This window comes from Lithobates pipiens, unplaced genomic scaffold (assembly GCF_037356315.1).
Source record: "Lithobates pipiens isolate NorthernLeopardFrog02 unplaced genomic scaffold, aLitPip1_a1.2 Scaffold_22, whole genome shotgun sequence".
NCBI lineage: Eukaryota > Metazoa > Chordata > Amphibia > Anura > Ranidae > Lithobates > Lithobates pipiens.
The window spans coordinates 263,125,962-263,143,368 of NW_027507784.1; the positions used below are offsets into that span (position 1 = coordinate 263,125,962).

Below are 17,407 nucleotides of genomic sequence, written 5' to 3' on the forward strand. Positions count from 1 at the left end.
CCCTCATTTACCACTTCTTGATTAGAGTTTGAACACTGCAGATTGGCATTCTCAATTCCTTGGATATCTTTTTATACCCCTTTCCTGTTTTATACAGTTCAACTATCTTCTCCCGCAGATCCTTTGACAATTCTTTTGCTTTTCCCATGACTCAGAATCCAGAAACGTTAGTGCAACACTGGATGAAAGATGCAAGGGTTTGTCTGGAGTCCAGAAACGCATTGACATTTTATACACACACACACACACACACACACACACACACTAATTACAAGCAAACAGATCACAGGTGAGGATGGTTACTTTTAATAGCCATTCAAACCTCTTTGTGTCAACTTGTGTGCATGTTATCAGGCCAAAATCAGCAGGGTATGTAAACTTTTGATCAGGGTCGTCATTTGGGTAGTTTCTGTTGCCATTATGATTTAAAAAGAGTAAACACAGTTGACTGAATAAATGACTTCAGCCAAACACTAACCATGAGTGAAAGAAATGTTTTGTATTATCATTCACAGTCTCTGAAAAATGGTCAAGCAATCAAATTCTTCCAGGGTATGTAAACTTATGAGCACAACTGCATATTTAAAAATGTATCAATCCTGATGTACTGACGGCCCATCTCATTTGTTGAAGCCCTAAAAGAACAGTACAAATTACTCATTTTTGAGGGGTAGACAGTCCAAGGCTAGTAGGAATAGTATGGCGAGTAAGAGGCATTGAAAAATAAATAAAATTTGGGAGTTTTTTTTTCACAAGTTTGTTTTTTTTTACATCTACTGGTGACAGTGGATCAGGGACAATAAAATAAAATAAATAGTGGTCCTGCGCAAATACAAAATATGATAATAAAAGTGCTAATGCTTAAATAAATAAATATACAAAAAGATAGTTCAAAATCTGTCCATATAGCAAGTCTTTAGGTATATTCAACAGCACCAAAGGTATTCTGATAGACTCAACTCAGAGAGGAAGTGGTTAAAACATATTCACGTAGAAAGGAAAGGATATGGGCTCCCAGAACTCTCACCTCTACTTTGAGGAAAATAGGCACATCAAATAGAATAGGCAGCCTCCGTTCTCTCTTTAACCAGCAGGGGGTCCTCAACAGTAAATATTCCCCAGTTATGAACACCCCCTTGGACAGCAGCACTGTCATTCTGGGGAGAAGGTAGTGTTGGATCAACTAGCAGAGTTAAAGGATACAAGTCAAAAGAGCGCGGCTTTGCCCACATGGCGCGTCATTAATTCACAGATCCCTGTGAATCTATGAACTGCAAGTACCGACACAGCCTTTGCAGCTGACGGCTTGTACTTTTCAATGAACCATGGCGCTGCTGAGCTCGGTAGTAGTTCATAGATTTTTTTCCTGCCAGTGTAAAACTGCCTGCCCGAGACAGGCTGGAGACCTGCATGGCATCCACTGATTGCTGGTGCAATGTTTTCCAGGCTCCTAAAATAAATATAATATAACATGATGCATATTTTACCTGCAAAAAAATTGGCATTATTTATATATTTTTTCTACAGGTGAACTTGGAGCCCATAGAGTATGCCATTTTCTTTCCTTCCACCCAGTGAGTAACAAAAAATCCAGTTTTCTCTTATGTTCATTGACAAACACAGCTCTTCTGTTCTTGACCATAAGGAATTCCCAAGTGTCTGAAAGAGGGCAGGTAAACAGCGGCCTACAACCTTGTAGACAAAACAAGCATTTGAAAAAGCAAGTATATTAACTTTGTACAACGATGGCAAAAGTTTGCACAGACAACCACATAGCTGCCTTGTAAACCCAAGACACAGGCACCCGATGGAGCAATTATGAGGCACCATCATCCCAGTGCAGAGTGCCAAAACGAACGTGGTACCAATCACCCCAGTGGAGAGTGCCATAACAAGGAAGAAAAGACCCCAAGTCAGAGAGGAATCCCCCCAAAGCCAGTGAGAAATAGTGACATGAGAGGCTGCCAGACATTCTGTGCGCTGTCCATGAGCACAAAAGAAGAGTACAACCTTCAAAAAGGAAGCCGTAGCAGGCAGAGACACGATCCCCCATCCAAGGAGCGCAGGGCAATACCCTCAGGATGTGAAGATTGTGGGCCAAGGGAAAGCAGGATGCATAAAAGCCACTTTCGGAGGAAGGAGGAACATAAAAGGAGAACCACTTTAACCCCATGTTAAGCCTTCTGGTTTCCGACACCAACAGGTTTTCCCATTGGCTAACCCAGAGGATTAAATTGCAAACCAATGAGAACATAGCCAGGGGTTGTTGACAGAAGGTCAAAGCATTGCTGTTGATCAACGCCCTGGTAGAGAGGTCCACCCTCCCAAGAAGGAGTGAGTTTGGACACCCAGAGGGTCACACCAGGCAATATACGCCATTCAGGGGTGTGCACGCAAGGCCGCAGGAAGGGGGACAGGGATAGCTGAATTCTGAAGGTTGTCCATTGGGAGGAGCACTTTGGCTAGCTCTGCGACACAGATCAGACCCCAATAAGCCCGCCTCCTGGATGGGATAAAGGCACCCAGACATCCAGAGATACAAGACCCATCCCAAGTACTGCAGAGTGCCTGTTGTGATCTACACGTTGTCCATCAGCACACCGAAAGCAGTAACATGATGCAGACATGGGAAATAAATAAGAAAAAACAATGAATATGTCCAATATGCTGATGGGGGAAAATAAAGCAATGACTCATAGAAGTCCATCCACTTGGGTAAGCTGATCCGTGGAGCAGAAGCTGGCTCTAATCAACAAGGAAACAAAGTAACAGAAAAAGCGCCTGTAAGTGTAGGCTTTTAAAGACATTTTATTAGCTACAAAAATGGTCACGCAAGCTTGACAAAGGAGCGCACATGTCTGATCATGGCATTGCGTATATTCAAGAAACACGTCACGCGTACCAAGGACGTCATCACACCAGCGCAGCGGTTCATTTTGCTTTGAGGCCTCTCGTTAAAGAGTCTTTTGTCAATCACCTAATTTTAAGCATTTACAGCAACACAAACAGCATTGGCTACAGCGCAGTCGGATAACTCTGGGAAGCCGTCATATGACGTCCTCCCAGAATCACGCTCCCATGGCTGTCCATGCTCGCCAGAATCACTGGACCCGGCGCATCACGGATCGCGGTAAAGGGCCAATGACAGCAGCCTTTTGACAATGATCGCTCTGTCCAATGATGGAGGATCGGTTGTCAACAAACCGCAGCATGTCTGGTTCAGCTCCTCCCCTCACCGATCGGTACAGCGTGAGGAGGGGAGCTCTATTTGTGTGTGTGGGGTGGGGTGGGGGGGGGGGGGGGGGGGGTAAGAGGACAAAAATTTTATATGGGTACAGTGTTGCATGAATTGTCATTCAAAAATGTGAGAGCACTGAAAACTGAGCTGTAATATATAATACATTTTTGTTTACCAGTGTTCAATTTATGTTTACTGATAGTCCAAATAAAAGAAAGAAAATTGTATGGTGGCAAGCAGTAGTATGCAGATAGTGAACTCTGACTTTACTGGCTGCATGCTTGTTTAGGATTTGTAGGCGACCATAGAGAAAAGCAAAGAAAATTATGATTTCAGAGCATGTACCTTTTAAATACTAATAAAAAATTGCAGCTTTCATAGTTTCATAGTTAGTAAGGTTGAATAAAGACACCAGTCCATCCTGTTCAACCTGAGTTGAGTGTCTACAATTGTCCCTATCCCTGTACATTGCACACTCACATTGGTCCCTACCCTCAAGGAGCCCACAATACAAGGTCCCCACTCATCTACTAGGGTCAATTTTGGACAGAAGCCAATTAACCTACCTGCATGTCTTTGGAGTGTGGGAGGAAACCAGAGTACCCGGAGGAAACCCATGCAGGCACAGGGAGAACATGCAAACTCCAGGCAGGTAGCGTCGTGGTTGGGATTTGAACCAGCGACCCTTCTTACTGCTAGGTGAGAGTGCTAACCACTACACCACTGTGTCCTAAAATATTCATCATAAGTTATGCCGCCACACAAAGCACTGTCCGGATCACAAGACTGTGCGTCACTTCAAAAGTCTTTGGGGCTAAAAGCCATCATTCTTGAATACTGGTTTCAACTGCTTTTGATTGCCCTTTAATTCATGACACTAAGACATGTGATTGTGTTAGCTAATCAGACTTATAGTCAAAGTAGTTAGCCAGTAGATTTGGATCACAATATAATATTGAAATGGAATTACATAATATTAAAAATACCTCTTTGTGCATGTGCCGTTTAGCAGCCTTTAGTAGTTCTGTGATAGCCGTGCTGTGCTGCAATCTCACTGAGCTGAACTCATCACTGAAGGCAAATGGAGTCAGAAGGCCCATTCTTGTAAAGGTTTGGCAAAGCACTAGAAAACAGAAGAATTATCACCAAATTGTGTTAAAGAAGCGCTCATAAAACTTTCTATGTTACTGTACAGGAGAGGGATCCCAAACATCCATTTACGTCTCTTTGCAATCACACCATTACAACCCTGGTCGTCAGTGTTTTTACACCACCTATCCTCCCTCCTCATCCTATTTTCATTTTCATTTCAGAATGTGTCAATTTTCCTATTTAATAACATTTACAGTTTTTCCCAACATACTGTATTATTTTTCTGAAATTATAGATTTTTTTCTTCTTTTTTTTTCAAAAGCAATGGAAGACGGATTAAACGTGATGCTTTGGCTCCATGCACACTAGCATTTAAAAAAAATAAAAAAATTAAATAAAATAAAAAAAACTGTTTTGTAGTGTTCAGTGTTTTTTGTGCTGGAAAAACGCTCCAAAAAAAAAAAAAAATTTTTAATTTTTTTTGTAAAGGTGAACTCATCCTTTAACCACTTTCAGACTGGACCAATTTGCTGGTCAAAGACCAGACCACTTTTTGCGATTCGGCACTGCGTCGCTTTAACTGACAATTACGCGGTCGTGCGACGTGACTCCCAAACAAAAATTGACGTCCTTTTTTTTCCCACAAATAGAGCTTTCTTTTGGTGGTATTTGATCACCCCTGCGGTTTTTATTTTTTGCGCTATAAACAAAAATAGAGCGACAATTTTGAAAAAAAAACGCATTATTTTTTACTTTTTGTTATAATAAATATCCCCCAAAAATATATAAAAAAACATTTTTTTCCCCTCAGTTTAGGCCGATACGTATTCTTCTACATATTTTTGGTTAAAAAAAATAAATAAAAAAATCGCAATAAGCGATTATTGATTGGTTTGCGCAAAAGTTATAGCGTTTACAAAATAGGGATAGTTTTATAGCATTTTTATTAATTTTTTAGTTTTTTTTTTTTTTACTAGTAATGGCGGCGATCAGCGATTTTTATTGTGACTGCGACATTGTGGGGGACCCATCGGACATTTTTGACACATTTTTGGGACCATTGTCATTTATACAATAATCACTGCTATATAAATGCAGCGATTCCTGTGTAAATGACACTGGCAGTGAAGGGGTTAACCAGTGGGTGGCAGTGTAGGGGTTAAGTGTTCCTAGGGGTGTGTTACTAACTGTGGGGGGGTTGGGCTTTCATTTAGTGAACACTGATCTCTGCTCCAATCACATGGAGCAGAGATCAGCGTCACTAGTTGCTAGGCAGAATGGAGAAATGTTGTTTACAACGGCATTTCTTCATTCGGCCGCTCCGTGAGACGATCGCGGGGATGCCCACGGCGATCGAGTCCGCGGGTCCCGCGACTGGACTCACGGAGGTCCCGACCAGCGCGGGAGCACGCCGCCGGCGGCGCGCTCCCGATGGCAGTGTGGCAAATTTAAACGGACGTACATGTACGCCCATTTGCCTGCCCGTGCCATTCCCTCGACGCGCATCGTCGTGCGCTGGTCGGCAAGTGGTTAAAGTCTCAGTTTTAATTTTCACTAAAGTGTACCTTTAATCCAAATGTAGCATGTGAATACAACATAACTGTATGAAATCAAAGTGGAAGAAAAGGTATTTACAACACCTATTACTTATTTCCAATAATCAATATTTACACAAAATATTATATCGCAAATATATAAACAAAAATAATAGGCTTTTTATAACAGCTTACCTGTAAAACTTTTCTTGGAGTACATCACGGGACACAGAGGTTCCACCCCTCTTTCTGGGGTTTAAGCATATTGCTTTGCTACAAAAACTGAGGTACTATTTTTTTCACAGACCACCATAGTAATCACTATGTGGGACATCCCATAGCAATGCTATTTGAGGGGAGGGAGACAACCCGTAGGGCACTCCCAGGCTTGAGGACCTATACTGCTGCCTCCAGCACACTGCGCCCAAAAGGAGATTTCCTCATACCCTCCTACATTCACCTGATAAAACTTGGTGAATGTATGTACTGAAGACCAAGTTGCAGCCTTACAGATCTGATCCATGGAAGCCTGGTGATGCACTGCCCAAGAAGCACTAACCGCCCTGGTAGAGTGCGCTTTGACTTGAAAAGGTGGAATCTTACCCCTTAAATCATAAGCCTGAATTATAACTTTTGCCAAAACTACTTAGCGACAGTTGATTTCGATGCTGCCTGTCCTTTCTTAGGACCCTTTGGCATTACAAATAAGACATCAGTCTTCCGAATCTGAGCAATCGTCTTTAAATAGACTTTGACCCATCTCACCACATCAAGACAATGTAGTGATTTTTCTTCCCTAGAACATGGTTTTGGAAAAAAATGATGGCAGGACAATATCTTGGTTCAGGCAAGAACCTGGAGACCACTTCTGGCAGAAAACCTGGACGAGGGTCCACTCTGTCCTTGTGAATAATCAAGTATGGCTCTTTACAAGAAAAAGCAGCCAATTCCGAAACCCTCCTGGCTGAGGATAACGCAACCAAGAAAACCAACTTCCTTGTCAGAAGGACGAAGGGAATATGTTGTGTTGTATTGGTTCAAATGGCTGTTTTTGTAACACTGACAAAAACTAATTTCAAGTCCCAAGGGATCAAAGAAGTCCACCTGCCAATTCTCTACTCACGGAATGAAAACTCCTGATGGGCACGGAACATTCCTCTCTGCCCAAGGATATGGTTTACCTCCCTCTGTGCTGCGAGACTCCTGGTGCCCCCTTGGCGATTGATGTAAACCACAGCTGTGGCATTGTTGGATTGGATCCTGACAAGACAACCCCCTAACCTGAATGTCCAGGTCTTTAAAGCCAGACCTGCTGCCCGGATCTCTAGGTTGTTGATGGACAAGGGCCTTTCTGTCTTTGACCACTGTTCCTGGACAGTTGTGTTTTCCGTCGTTACAGCCTTCCAGATAACTGGTTTGAAGGATTTTCCTTTCAGCATATTCTGGGTTAGCAACCACCAACTGAGGCTTTGGGACATCCTTAGTGACAGCTGCATTGGCAAGTCTAAAGCTTGAATCGTCTTGTTCCAAGCAGACAGGATACGGTTTTGCAACAGTCTCAAATGGAACTGGGCATAAGGAACCGCTTCGAATGAAGCCACCATCTTTCCTAACAACCGCATGCAAAGGCGAATGGAGGAATCTCCTTGTGATCTGCCCATCTGCACCAGCTCTCTTATGGAGTTGATCTTTGCCAGAGGCAAGAACACCTTCTTCTGGGCTGTCTATGATCAGACCCAAGTACTCAAGCCTTTTTAGCGGTTTTAAGGAAGACTTCTCTAGGTTGAGAATCCAACCTAGATTTTCCAGGTAACTGGTTGTAATGCGTACACTTTGCTCCAAACGAGCCACCGACTGGTCTATTAGCAATAGATAATCTAGGTATGCCAAGACTGTTATGCCCTGTGCCCTTAACCTGGCTAGAGGTGGGGCCAGGACTTTGTAAACACCCGGGGTGCTATAGCTAGCCCGAAGGGCAAGGCTACAAACTGGAAATGCTGCTGTTCTACTTTGAACCGCAGAAACCTTTGGGAAATATAGGAACATGCAGATATGCATCCCTTATGTCAATTTATGCCAGACGTTCTCCTTGTAGGATAGAAACCACTGACCTGATTGACTCCATGCAAAAGGAGCAGATCTTTAGAAACGGATTTAGAATTTTTAGATCTAGAATGGGTCTGACATCTCCAGTCGGTCTTGGTACTGTAAAGAGGTTTGAATAAAACCCCAAACCTTGCTCTTCTGTGGGGATTTGTATGATCACCCCCGAGCCATTAATCGGTCTAGTGTCCAAAAAAAGACATTGCCTTTTCCCTGGATCTTTGGGAACGTTTGACCTCAGGAAATGAGATGGTGGAAAGTCCTGAAATTCCAGTTTGTACCCTAGAGTTACCGTGGAGATGACCCATCTGTCCTGAATTTCCTCTTGCCAGACTTACGAGAACTGTAGAAGTCTTCCCCCCCATCCTGGCAAGCGACACGCCCCTTCATAATGAGGCTTTAGTATTCCGTTTTGCAGGTTTTCAGCCCCAGGACTTCTTTTGAGCCTGGGCCTGACCCTGAGGTTTTCCTCTAGAGTCTGACGGCGAAGGCCGTCACCACTGTCTAGATCAAGATGCCCCTGGCGCAGGAGAAAAAGTCCACTTAAATGAAGGGTGTTTATACTTTAACTGGCAAAAGTACTTTTCCCACTGGAAATCGTTTGGATGCATTTGTCCAAATCATCCCCAAATCGCCGATCCCCGTGAAAGGGAAAACCAGTCAGGAGCTTTTTGCATGGTGCTTTGGCTGACCAATTTTTTTAACCACAGGATTCTACACATATGTACTAGCACAAGCGCAAGGCGGGACGCCTGGTGAATAGAATCTTTAACGGCGTCTGTGGCAAAACAATGCTTTTGGTAGTTCAGATGCAGAGGCAATTGACTTCTGTTCCCGATATCACCGCCAAAATAGGTTTTGGCATGTACGAATTAAAGAGGAAGTAAACCCCTTCAAACCACTTTGACCTACAGGTAAGCCTAGATTAAGGCTTACCTGTAGGTCCAAGCAATATCTCCTAAACCTATATGGTTTAGGAGATATTTGCCCGAAAATGGGCACCGTAGACAGCGGCGCGCAGGCGCACTAAATGCGGCAAGTCCAAGAATGGATTTGCCTAATTTGTCGACTCCCGTGCGCATGCGCGGGAGTGACGTCATCGCGGCTTCGCCGAATGGCAGCGGCGGAGCTGCGAGACGCGACTCCCGTGCGCATGCGCGGGAGTGACGTCATCGCAGCTTCGCCGCTGTCATTGGTCGGAGCTGCGAGACGCCACCAGCAAGATGGATGCGGCGGACTACAGGGATCAGCGGCGACTTCACTGGCTCCTGTGTCAGGTAAGTGACACATAATGAGCTACTATGCGATGCATAGTAGTCCATTATGCTTTACCTTTGCAGGGAAAAAAAGAGGAAGTAAACCCATCAGGGTTTATTTCCTCTTTAATTGCCTTATCTGTATTAGGAGCGGCCAATAAATAGAGGTTAAACGGGTGTTGGACTCCGGTCTTCAAAAACATTAACAAAATGGCCGCCATAACTTTTCTGCGCAAGCGCAGTGGAGTCGCCGTACACTATGTAAACTCAGGAAGTCTAGCAATATGGACGGTCCAGTCGACGTCTGATGAGGAAACGCATAGAACGGCATTGCATCACTTCCGGTCTGACGGCATAGCTTGTTTTATGTTCAGTTTCGCTTGTATGTGTCCACTTAAATGTGAGTACATTAATTACCATAATAAACTTTAAGTCCTTTTAAAATGGGTTCACACTATGGGCATCCCCTTCTTTCTCTTATGTGGTGACCAAATGAGATACCAGTAAAACTAGCGCCATCACACAGGAGTCACAGATTGCTACACAGTGGCACATACTGTGAACGTGAAGTACCCCTGGAGGGGTGAGGCACTCTGGTGAGTGCATTTGTAATAGGAGCACGGATAAGAATCACAGCACTAAGTACCACCCATATGAGAAGAAATTTTCTTGAAAAAGTTGTTTAATCACGGGACACTTTTTTTGAGCACAAGTTCACTTTGTTTAATTTTATTTTATTCTAATAATTTTTATTTTAATAATTCTTCGAGCACCAGTCACCTTGTTTACCTTTTTTATATATTTAAGAAGTGGGTTATTGCACAAGGGATAAAGATAGATATATATATATATATATATATATCACACAAAGGTCTTATTTACATTGAGCAGAATACGCACCTTAATTGAATTTACATATTCCTTTTGGTTGTAATTGTTTCTTATTCTTTTGATTGTACACTACTTTGGATTTACCAGAAGTTTTGGCGCACAAGCCAGGTTTAACTGACATAATCATCACCTTTAGATGAGCACACGTGGTTTATTTAAATTGTTTCTGTTTTTTTCTCAAATATTCCAGAGGGTCTAACAGTCTGAATTTATTAACTTTTCCTAAATGAATCAACTTATTCGCCCAGAGTGGCAATCATATCAGCACATGGTTTAATCAACTAAATTAATTTTGTAATTCACTGAAACACTCCAGAGAGTAACACAAGCACCTTAATCTAATTCACTTTTAATTCATTATTTACACTAGCCCAGGGGGCAATTAAAAATAGCTTAATTTTTTCAGACAGAGTGGAGTAACCAATTGAAGAATCACAGTATAGCAGTCCAGTACAGGCTGAGGATCAAACACACAAAAGCAATTTTTTTCAGAGCATATTATACTCAGTTATGTGGTAAAGTAGGGATATATATTCCCGGGCCCCATTAAGTTTGTTTTAGTAGGTTTATTTTCTGTGCCCTTTTCCATCTATAGTGGTATAACCTGCAGGGGGTATAACACAATAGCATTAATTTACTGGAACAGTGCCAAACCTACCACATTTCTTTCTTTTAGTAGTTCGGCCAAATCCTAGGCTTGTTTTGCAGGAACCTCTTTAAGGGCCTGTCTAAATTGGTCCTTTAGGGATTGATAGATGCCTATTGCAGGGACTGCAGGCTGAGTAATGGCACCTGCCAAAGAAAAAGAGGATTTTTACAGGAATTCCAACCTTGAATCTGTTGGATCCTTAACCACTTCCATACCAGGTCTATTCTGGCACGCCTCTCCTACATGTAAAAAACAATTTTTTTTGCTAGAAAATAACTCAGAATCCCCAAACATTTTATATTATATATATATATATATATATATATATATATATATATATATATATATATATATATATATATATATATATATATATATATATATATATATATATATATATAGCATACATCCTAGGGAAGAAAATTTGATCACTTTTATTTCTATTACGAGGAATGTAAACATCCCTTGTAATAGTAATCATTCGTGACAGGTCCTCTTTATGGAGAGATGCAGGGTCAATAAGATCCCCACATATCTCCTCCAGGCTGGTAAGCATGAGATTGGGGGAAAAAAAAAAAATACACAATCTCATGCTTTGTTTACAACCGCGGCTCAGACGTGACGTCATAACGTCGCATCCTGGCCACAGAGGTCATATGCTCGTCATACGGCAGCGGGTGATTCTTTCTCCAGGTCTCCGATGGCACGGGAGCGCACGGAGAAGCACTGGATGGCGGCGGGGATGTCCCCACCCATCGCCTGTAAGAACAATCAAGCGCGGGAACTGCCGCTATGATCGTCCTTATGGTGCACAGAATCACCGGCGGGAAACAAGGATATCTGAATGATGCCTGTAGCTGCAGGCATCATTCAGATATTCCCACTGAAAATCCAGGACGTCATATGACATTCTTGGGCGGTAAGTGGCTAAGCATTTGTGCATTGTCTACTGGACAAGTTAGCCTTTTATTCACACTGGAAATCGCAGCGTCAACTGCTGGTACATTCCATTTTTTGGTGAATTTCTCCTCCATGGGACAGAGAACTGAGAATCTCTTTAGAGGGAGAAAATGCTTATCCGGGTGATCCCATTTAGCATAAAATAAGCTGTTCTAGTAATGCATAGACAGGAAACGCATCCAAAGGCTGTGAAGGTTTTAAAGGAATCCAAAGAAGAATCTCAACTTTGAGCTGACTCCGTTAGGGGTAGCTTAAAAGTGGAACGAACAATCTCCGTAAGAGATTGTACCAGCAATTTCTCAGATTGTGAGGCTGAAAAGGGTTCGTCTACCGTTGTTTCCTCCACAGGAGTCAATGGTTTTGTCTTTCCTCTGATCGCCTGAGGGTAACACCTCATCCTGTACCTACCGTTCCCTTTGCAAAGGGTCTAAGGATGGGGGATCTAACATGCTTCCTATCCATTTGGATGGAGGATGAGATTAAAGCCACTAATCTTCCCTCTAGGCCCAGCAAGGCGGAGGAAAAAGGCATCTACAGTCAAGTATACAGGGGCTGAGATGGGAGAAGCAGCAACACCACCAATTTGTTCCAATGACTCACCCTGGCTTGCCATATCTGGTATTTTAGGTGAGGGTGACAGTGTGGAGACACGACTGGAGTTCCCAGCATCTAGGGATGAACTCTTTGGTACCTTTTTGGTCTTTGTGGTGTCTTTTTTGGTTGGCATAGTCCTAAGAACAAAAGCAGAGGCACTATTAAAATGCACTGTGCTGAACATAGTCTGACAGTATAATGCCGCTATACAAGTTCAGCCTAGTGCTGGGAAAAATTTTCTTTCCATATTAGGAATGCCCTTTGCAGTCTTTAAGTGCCCTCCTTGCTTCAGCTAAGGAGAGACTGCTCCAGTAAAACTCTTAAGCCCTCTACGTCAAACCCGCCCCCCCCCCCCTCCTTTCGTTTGAAAACACTGTTCACGTGCAAGCCACGGACGCCTTCGGGTCCGCAGAGCCAACACAAGGGAGGGGGGGGGGGGGGTGCTACTGCAAGGGGAGTACAACAATTGCCGATTCCCTAACCCTCCTGGTCCCTTCAGGGGGGAGAAAAGCATGGCAGATCTCTTACCTCAAGAGGAATCCCCCTGTGCAAGCTGCTGCAGCCACAAACAGACTGACACTGAGCTGAAGCGAAGACAACAGATTAAGGTATGTACACATACTCCTTCTAGTGGAGATTTAAGGCACGACAAAATTTTTCCCTAAAGAAGAAAACCACAGGTGGCCTTTTATAGTTCCTAGGCTTCTTCCCTTACCTTATACCCGCCGCATGATTCTGCTGAATAGACAAATCCAACCTTCCCCCATCACGGCAGGCTGCGTTTAGCAAACCTTCAAGGACCGGGTGCCTTTTTTATCGGGGTTCCACTCCCTTGGACCTGTAATAGCACCCCACCAGAAAAAAACTTTAGATAATGTAGCATGACCAAAGCTCTGGGTCCCAGGGGTCCAGCACTGCAAGGAGAGGCATTACAGGCAAAACCTTGTGCTTCGTATACGAGGCCCAGGTACCATCCACCTTGGCCTCAGTGGCACTTTGGATGTATCTGGTCTGTGCAGGCTGTTTAAATCCAGCAAGGGTCCCTCCAGGAACTCCCCAGAGCGCATCTTCACTCGTGACCAACACCTTAGACACTGGCGAAAAAACTGAGGTACTCCTGGTAGGAGGAGGGGTTATATAGGGAGTGAACTTTCTGTTGGGTATACCAGTGTCCATCACCTGAAGGTGCCTATATACTCACAAAGTAATTACTATGGTGATCTGTGTCCCATGATGTACGATAAAAAATAACTTTTTATACACGATTTCTGCATAAACAAGTCGTCTCAGTCGAATATTAGAAAACATTTCAATGCACTTCAAGAGTTTGTTCACATGGGTGTCCAGGGGATGATAAAAGCAGGCAGTTTTTGTAAATATTTAATTCTATCTTTTCATGTGACAACACTGAAGAAATTACACTTTGCTACAATGTAAAGTAGTGAGCATACAGCTTGTATAAGTAAATTTGCTGTCCCCTGAAAATAATTCAACACACAGCCATTAAATGTCTAAGGCCTCAGGTGTGAATGGGGAGCAGGTGTATTCAATTTGGCGTTATTGCTCTCTTTCTTTCATACTGGTCACTGGAAGTTCAACATGGCCCCTCATGGCAAAGAACTCAGAGTATCTGAAAAAAAGAAGTGTTGCTCTACATAAATATGGCCTAGCCTATAAGAAGATTGCCAAGATCCTGAAACTGAGCTGCAGCACAGTGGCCAAGACCATACGTCAGTTTAACAGGACATGTTCCACTCAAAACAGGCCTCGTCATGGTTGACCAAAGAAGTTGATGCACATGCTCAGTGTCTTACCCAGAGGTTTGAGACTTATGAGTGCTGTCAGCATATCTGCAGAGGTTGAAGGGATGGAGGGTCAGCCTGTCAGTGCTCAGACCATACGCCACACACTGCATCAAATTGGTGTGCATGGCTGTTGTCCCAGAAGGAAGCCTCTTCTAAAGATGATGCACAAGAAAGCCTGCAAACAGTTTGTTGGAGACAAGCAGACTAAGGATTACTGGAACAATGTCCTGTGGTCTGATGAGACCAAGATAAACATAATTTGGTTCAGATGGTGTCAAGCGTGTGTGACGCCAAATAGGTGATGAGTACAAAGACAAGTGCATCTTGCCTACTCAAGCATGGTGGTAGGAGTGTCATGGTCTGGGGCTGCATGAGTGCTGCCACAACTGGGGAACTACAGTTCATTGAGGGAACCATGAATGCCAACATGTACTGTGACATACTGAAGCAGAGTATGATTCCCCTCCCTTTGGAGACTGGGCCACAGGGCAGTATTCCAACATAACGACACCAAACACACCTCCAAGACAGCCACTGCCTTGCTAAAGAAGCTGAGGGTAAAGCTGATGGACTGGCCAAGCATGTCTCCAGATCTAAACCCTATTCAGCATCTGTGGTGCATCCTCAAACGGAAGGTGGAGGAGCACAAGGTCTCTAACATCCACCAGCTCCGTGATGTTATCATGGAGGAGTGGAAGAGGACTCCAGTGGCAACCTGTGAAGCTCTGGTGAACTCCATGCCCAAGAGGGTCAAGACAGTGCTGGAAAATAATGGTGGCCACACAAAATATTGACACTTTGGCCCGAATTGGAACATTTTCACTTAGGGGTGTATTCACTTTTGTTGCCAACAGTTTAAACATCAATGGCTGCGTGTTGAATTATTTTGAGGGGACAGCAAATTTACACTGTTATACAAACTGTACACTCACTACTTTACATTGTAAGTAAGTGTAATTTCTTCAATGTTGTCGCATGAAAAGATAATAAAATATTTACAAAAATTAGGGGTGTACTCACTCTTGTGAGATACTGAATACCTAGGAAGGGTGAAGATCCTCTTTAAATATATATAAAAATTACTCCACTTGAACTTTACAGCAATGCAAAAGGTAAAAAAACATCATATGCTTGAGTTCAAACAATAAGTTTGGACACTGAGCAGAATTGTAATTGTAGTATTTTATTTATTTCAGTTACTTATATAGCGCCATCAATTTACACAGCGCTTTACATATACATTGTACATTCACATCAGTCCCTACCCTCAAGGAGCTTACAATCTAGTATCTATAATTTATAAAGTTGTTGGCCTACTATAAAAAGAAAATTATGTAAGATTTAAATGGGAACTATTGCTCATTTTGTAATTTTTTTTGTGAATGGCAGAAAATAAAAGTTAAGTCTATGAAATGAATGTTTTAGCACAATGCCTTTCTGACCATTATCCATTGCTGTGACTTCAGTTGAGATTTACACAAATACAACTGATCAAGAAGTCTTTCCTACAGCATTTATAGACAGTTGATAAGACACTACCATAACTTTTTCCAAGTTAGTAAAAAGCAAACATTCAGACTTTCGCAGTATAGTAAAGCTTTTGGAAGCAGACCAGCCTATGCTGCAACAGCTGTTTTCTTTTTTAACTGATAAATGTGCATTTAAAAGGCAATACAAAATACTGATAGTAAAACTGCAAAATCAGCAGCAATATTTACCGTCTAGAGTTTCCCCTTCCTCACTACTTCAACACTGCTATTCACTTATCCAATTTTAAGATTGAAACATTTGTGTGACCTAAATTTGTCCATAGTACAAAAATAAAATAAAAAAAAACCTGCATATTCATAACATTAAAACATGTTTTTTTAAACGATGGATTGCCCTAGCTATTTATGTTGTCACAAGTATAATTCTATGCACACAGGGTCTGCTTCCATTTATATCTTGAATATACAGATTTTATTAAAATAATATACAATGTATAGAAACGTTTGTTTTGTTTATGTGCGACTGCTCACAGTGCTTGGCCTACATATAGATTCATAATGTAGAAATAAAAATAAATTGGTCAACTGCGGCCGAAAAGCTTTTCCATTAAACAAAATGGGGGAGGATTAGAACCTGTAGTGGATTTTTTTGCTGTCTGTGTCAGCGCTTAGGATCTCCCCTCACTTTGTCCAGGCATGCTCCCGAGATGCACCTGAAGGAGGCCTCCCAAATGCCCCACAACTCTGCCCAGTTTGAAGACTTTTTTTTAACCATCTTAAGGGGCTAATAACTGGACCATGTGTTCTTCCAAGTGAGCTCCTCAAACTGAGTTCTTGAAAAACTATACGTAGTATTATATAAAACACTGGTCACAAATTCCATCAAATATTCCAATAAAAAAAAAAAGAAAAAAAAAAAAACAGGACTTAAAAGCATACTTACATCTAAAAAGCTGTTTCGTTCGGTTGGGGTTCTGTTCATGGACATGACATAAATGCTCTACCAGAGAAACAAGCAGGAGCTGGTTGGGGACTGTAGTAACATTTGGGAATTGCCATCTTCTTTTCACCAATTGCAGGTCAGATGGTGAATCAGATTCTACAAGGGAAAACAGAGAAACCATTCAACTAACAAAATTAGAACATACAGAATATAATTACCTTCTTAATTTGAGGGCTGGTTGACACCACAATTTCTGCATTCTGGAGCATTTCTGCATGTGCACTTTTGATGAGCTCCAGTGTATTTTTCCCCTCTTTTTTTACTTCATCACAATTGAGGATACAGTATGGGAGTTCCAGCGCATTTTTGATACCTTTTTGCCATGGTTCAGATGTATTCCATACAGAAAAAAAAATGCAATATACTCTACTTCTGTTGACTGTACTGGTGTAAACTAGGGCCATTGGCATCCATGTTAAAGGGGCTGTAGACCCACGTGGTTTTTCACCTCAATGCATAAAAACCTATTGCAGTGTAACAGCCCTCCAGTGCCCCAGTTTTACTGACCTAAACCTTCTTTTTCTCGCACCAGGGACGAGCACACCAGCTCTAGCCAGTGTCTCGTGTCCTGATTGGCTAGCTTGATAGCAGAGCCGCCATTGGCTCTTGCTACTGTCAATCCAATCCAACAACGCGGGTGCCGGGGCGAGTCCGGGATTCGTGAATATGGATGCAAATGCTGGACTCGGGAGCGTGCCCGCAAGGTAACCCCCTCGTGAGAACGCTTCTCCTAGGTGGTTATCTGATGCGGGGAGGAGCTGCAAGAGACACCGGGGGACCCCAGAAGACGA

The 17,407-nt window shown here is 42.7% G+C and overlaps 1 protein-coding gene across 2 annotated transcripts in view; it reads right to left on the bottom strand.

Moving 5' to 3' along the window:
• The window catches only part of EIF2AK1 (eukaryotic translation initiation factor 2 alpha kinase 1), an 81,582-nt gene that overhangs the window by 51,423 nt on the left and 12,752 nt on the right, over nucleotides 1-17,407 (bottom strand). Inside the window, exons 1-3 of one of the 2 annotated variants that reach the window (XM_077449032.1) lie at nucleotides 16,557-16,695; nucleotides 12,325-12,455; nucleotides 4,225-4,361 (exon numbers count right to left, since the gene is read on the bottom strand). In XM_077449032.1, the coding sequence (XP_077305158.1) occupies nucleotides 4,225-4,361; nucleotides 12,325-12,455; nucleotides 16,557-16,558 (270 nt within the window). In that variant the 5' untranslated portion in view covers nucleotides 16,559-16,695. Of the gene's footprint in view, nucleotides 1-4,224; nucleotides 4,362-12,324; nucleotides 12,456-16,556; nucleotides 16,713-17,407 lie in introns of those variants that run through there. The other variant, XM_077449031.1, reaches the window with a different exon arrangement.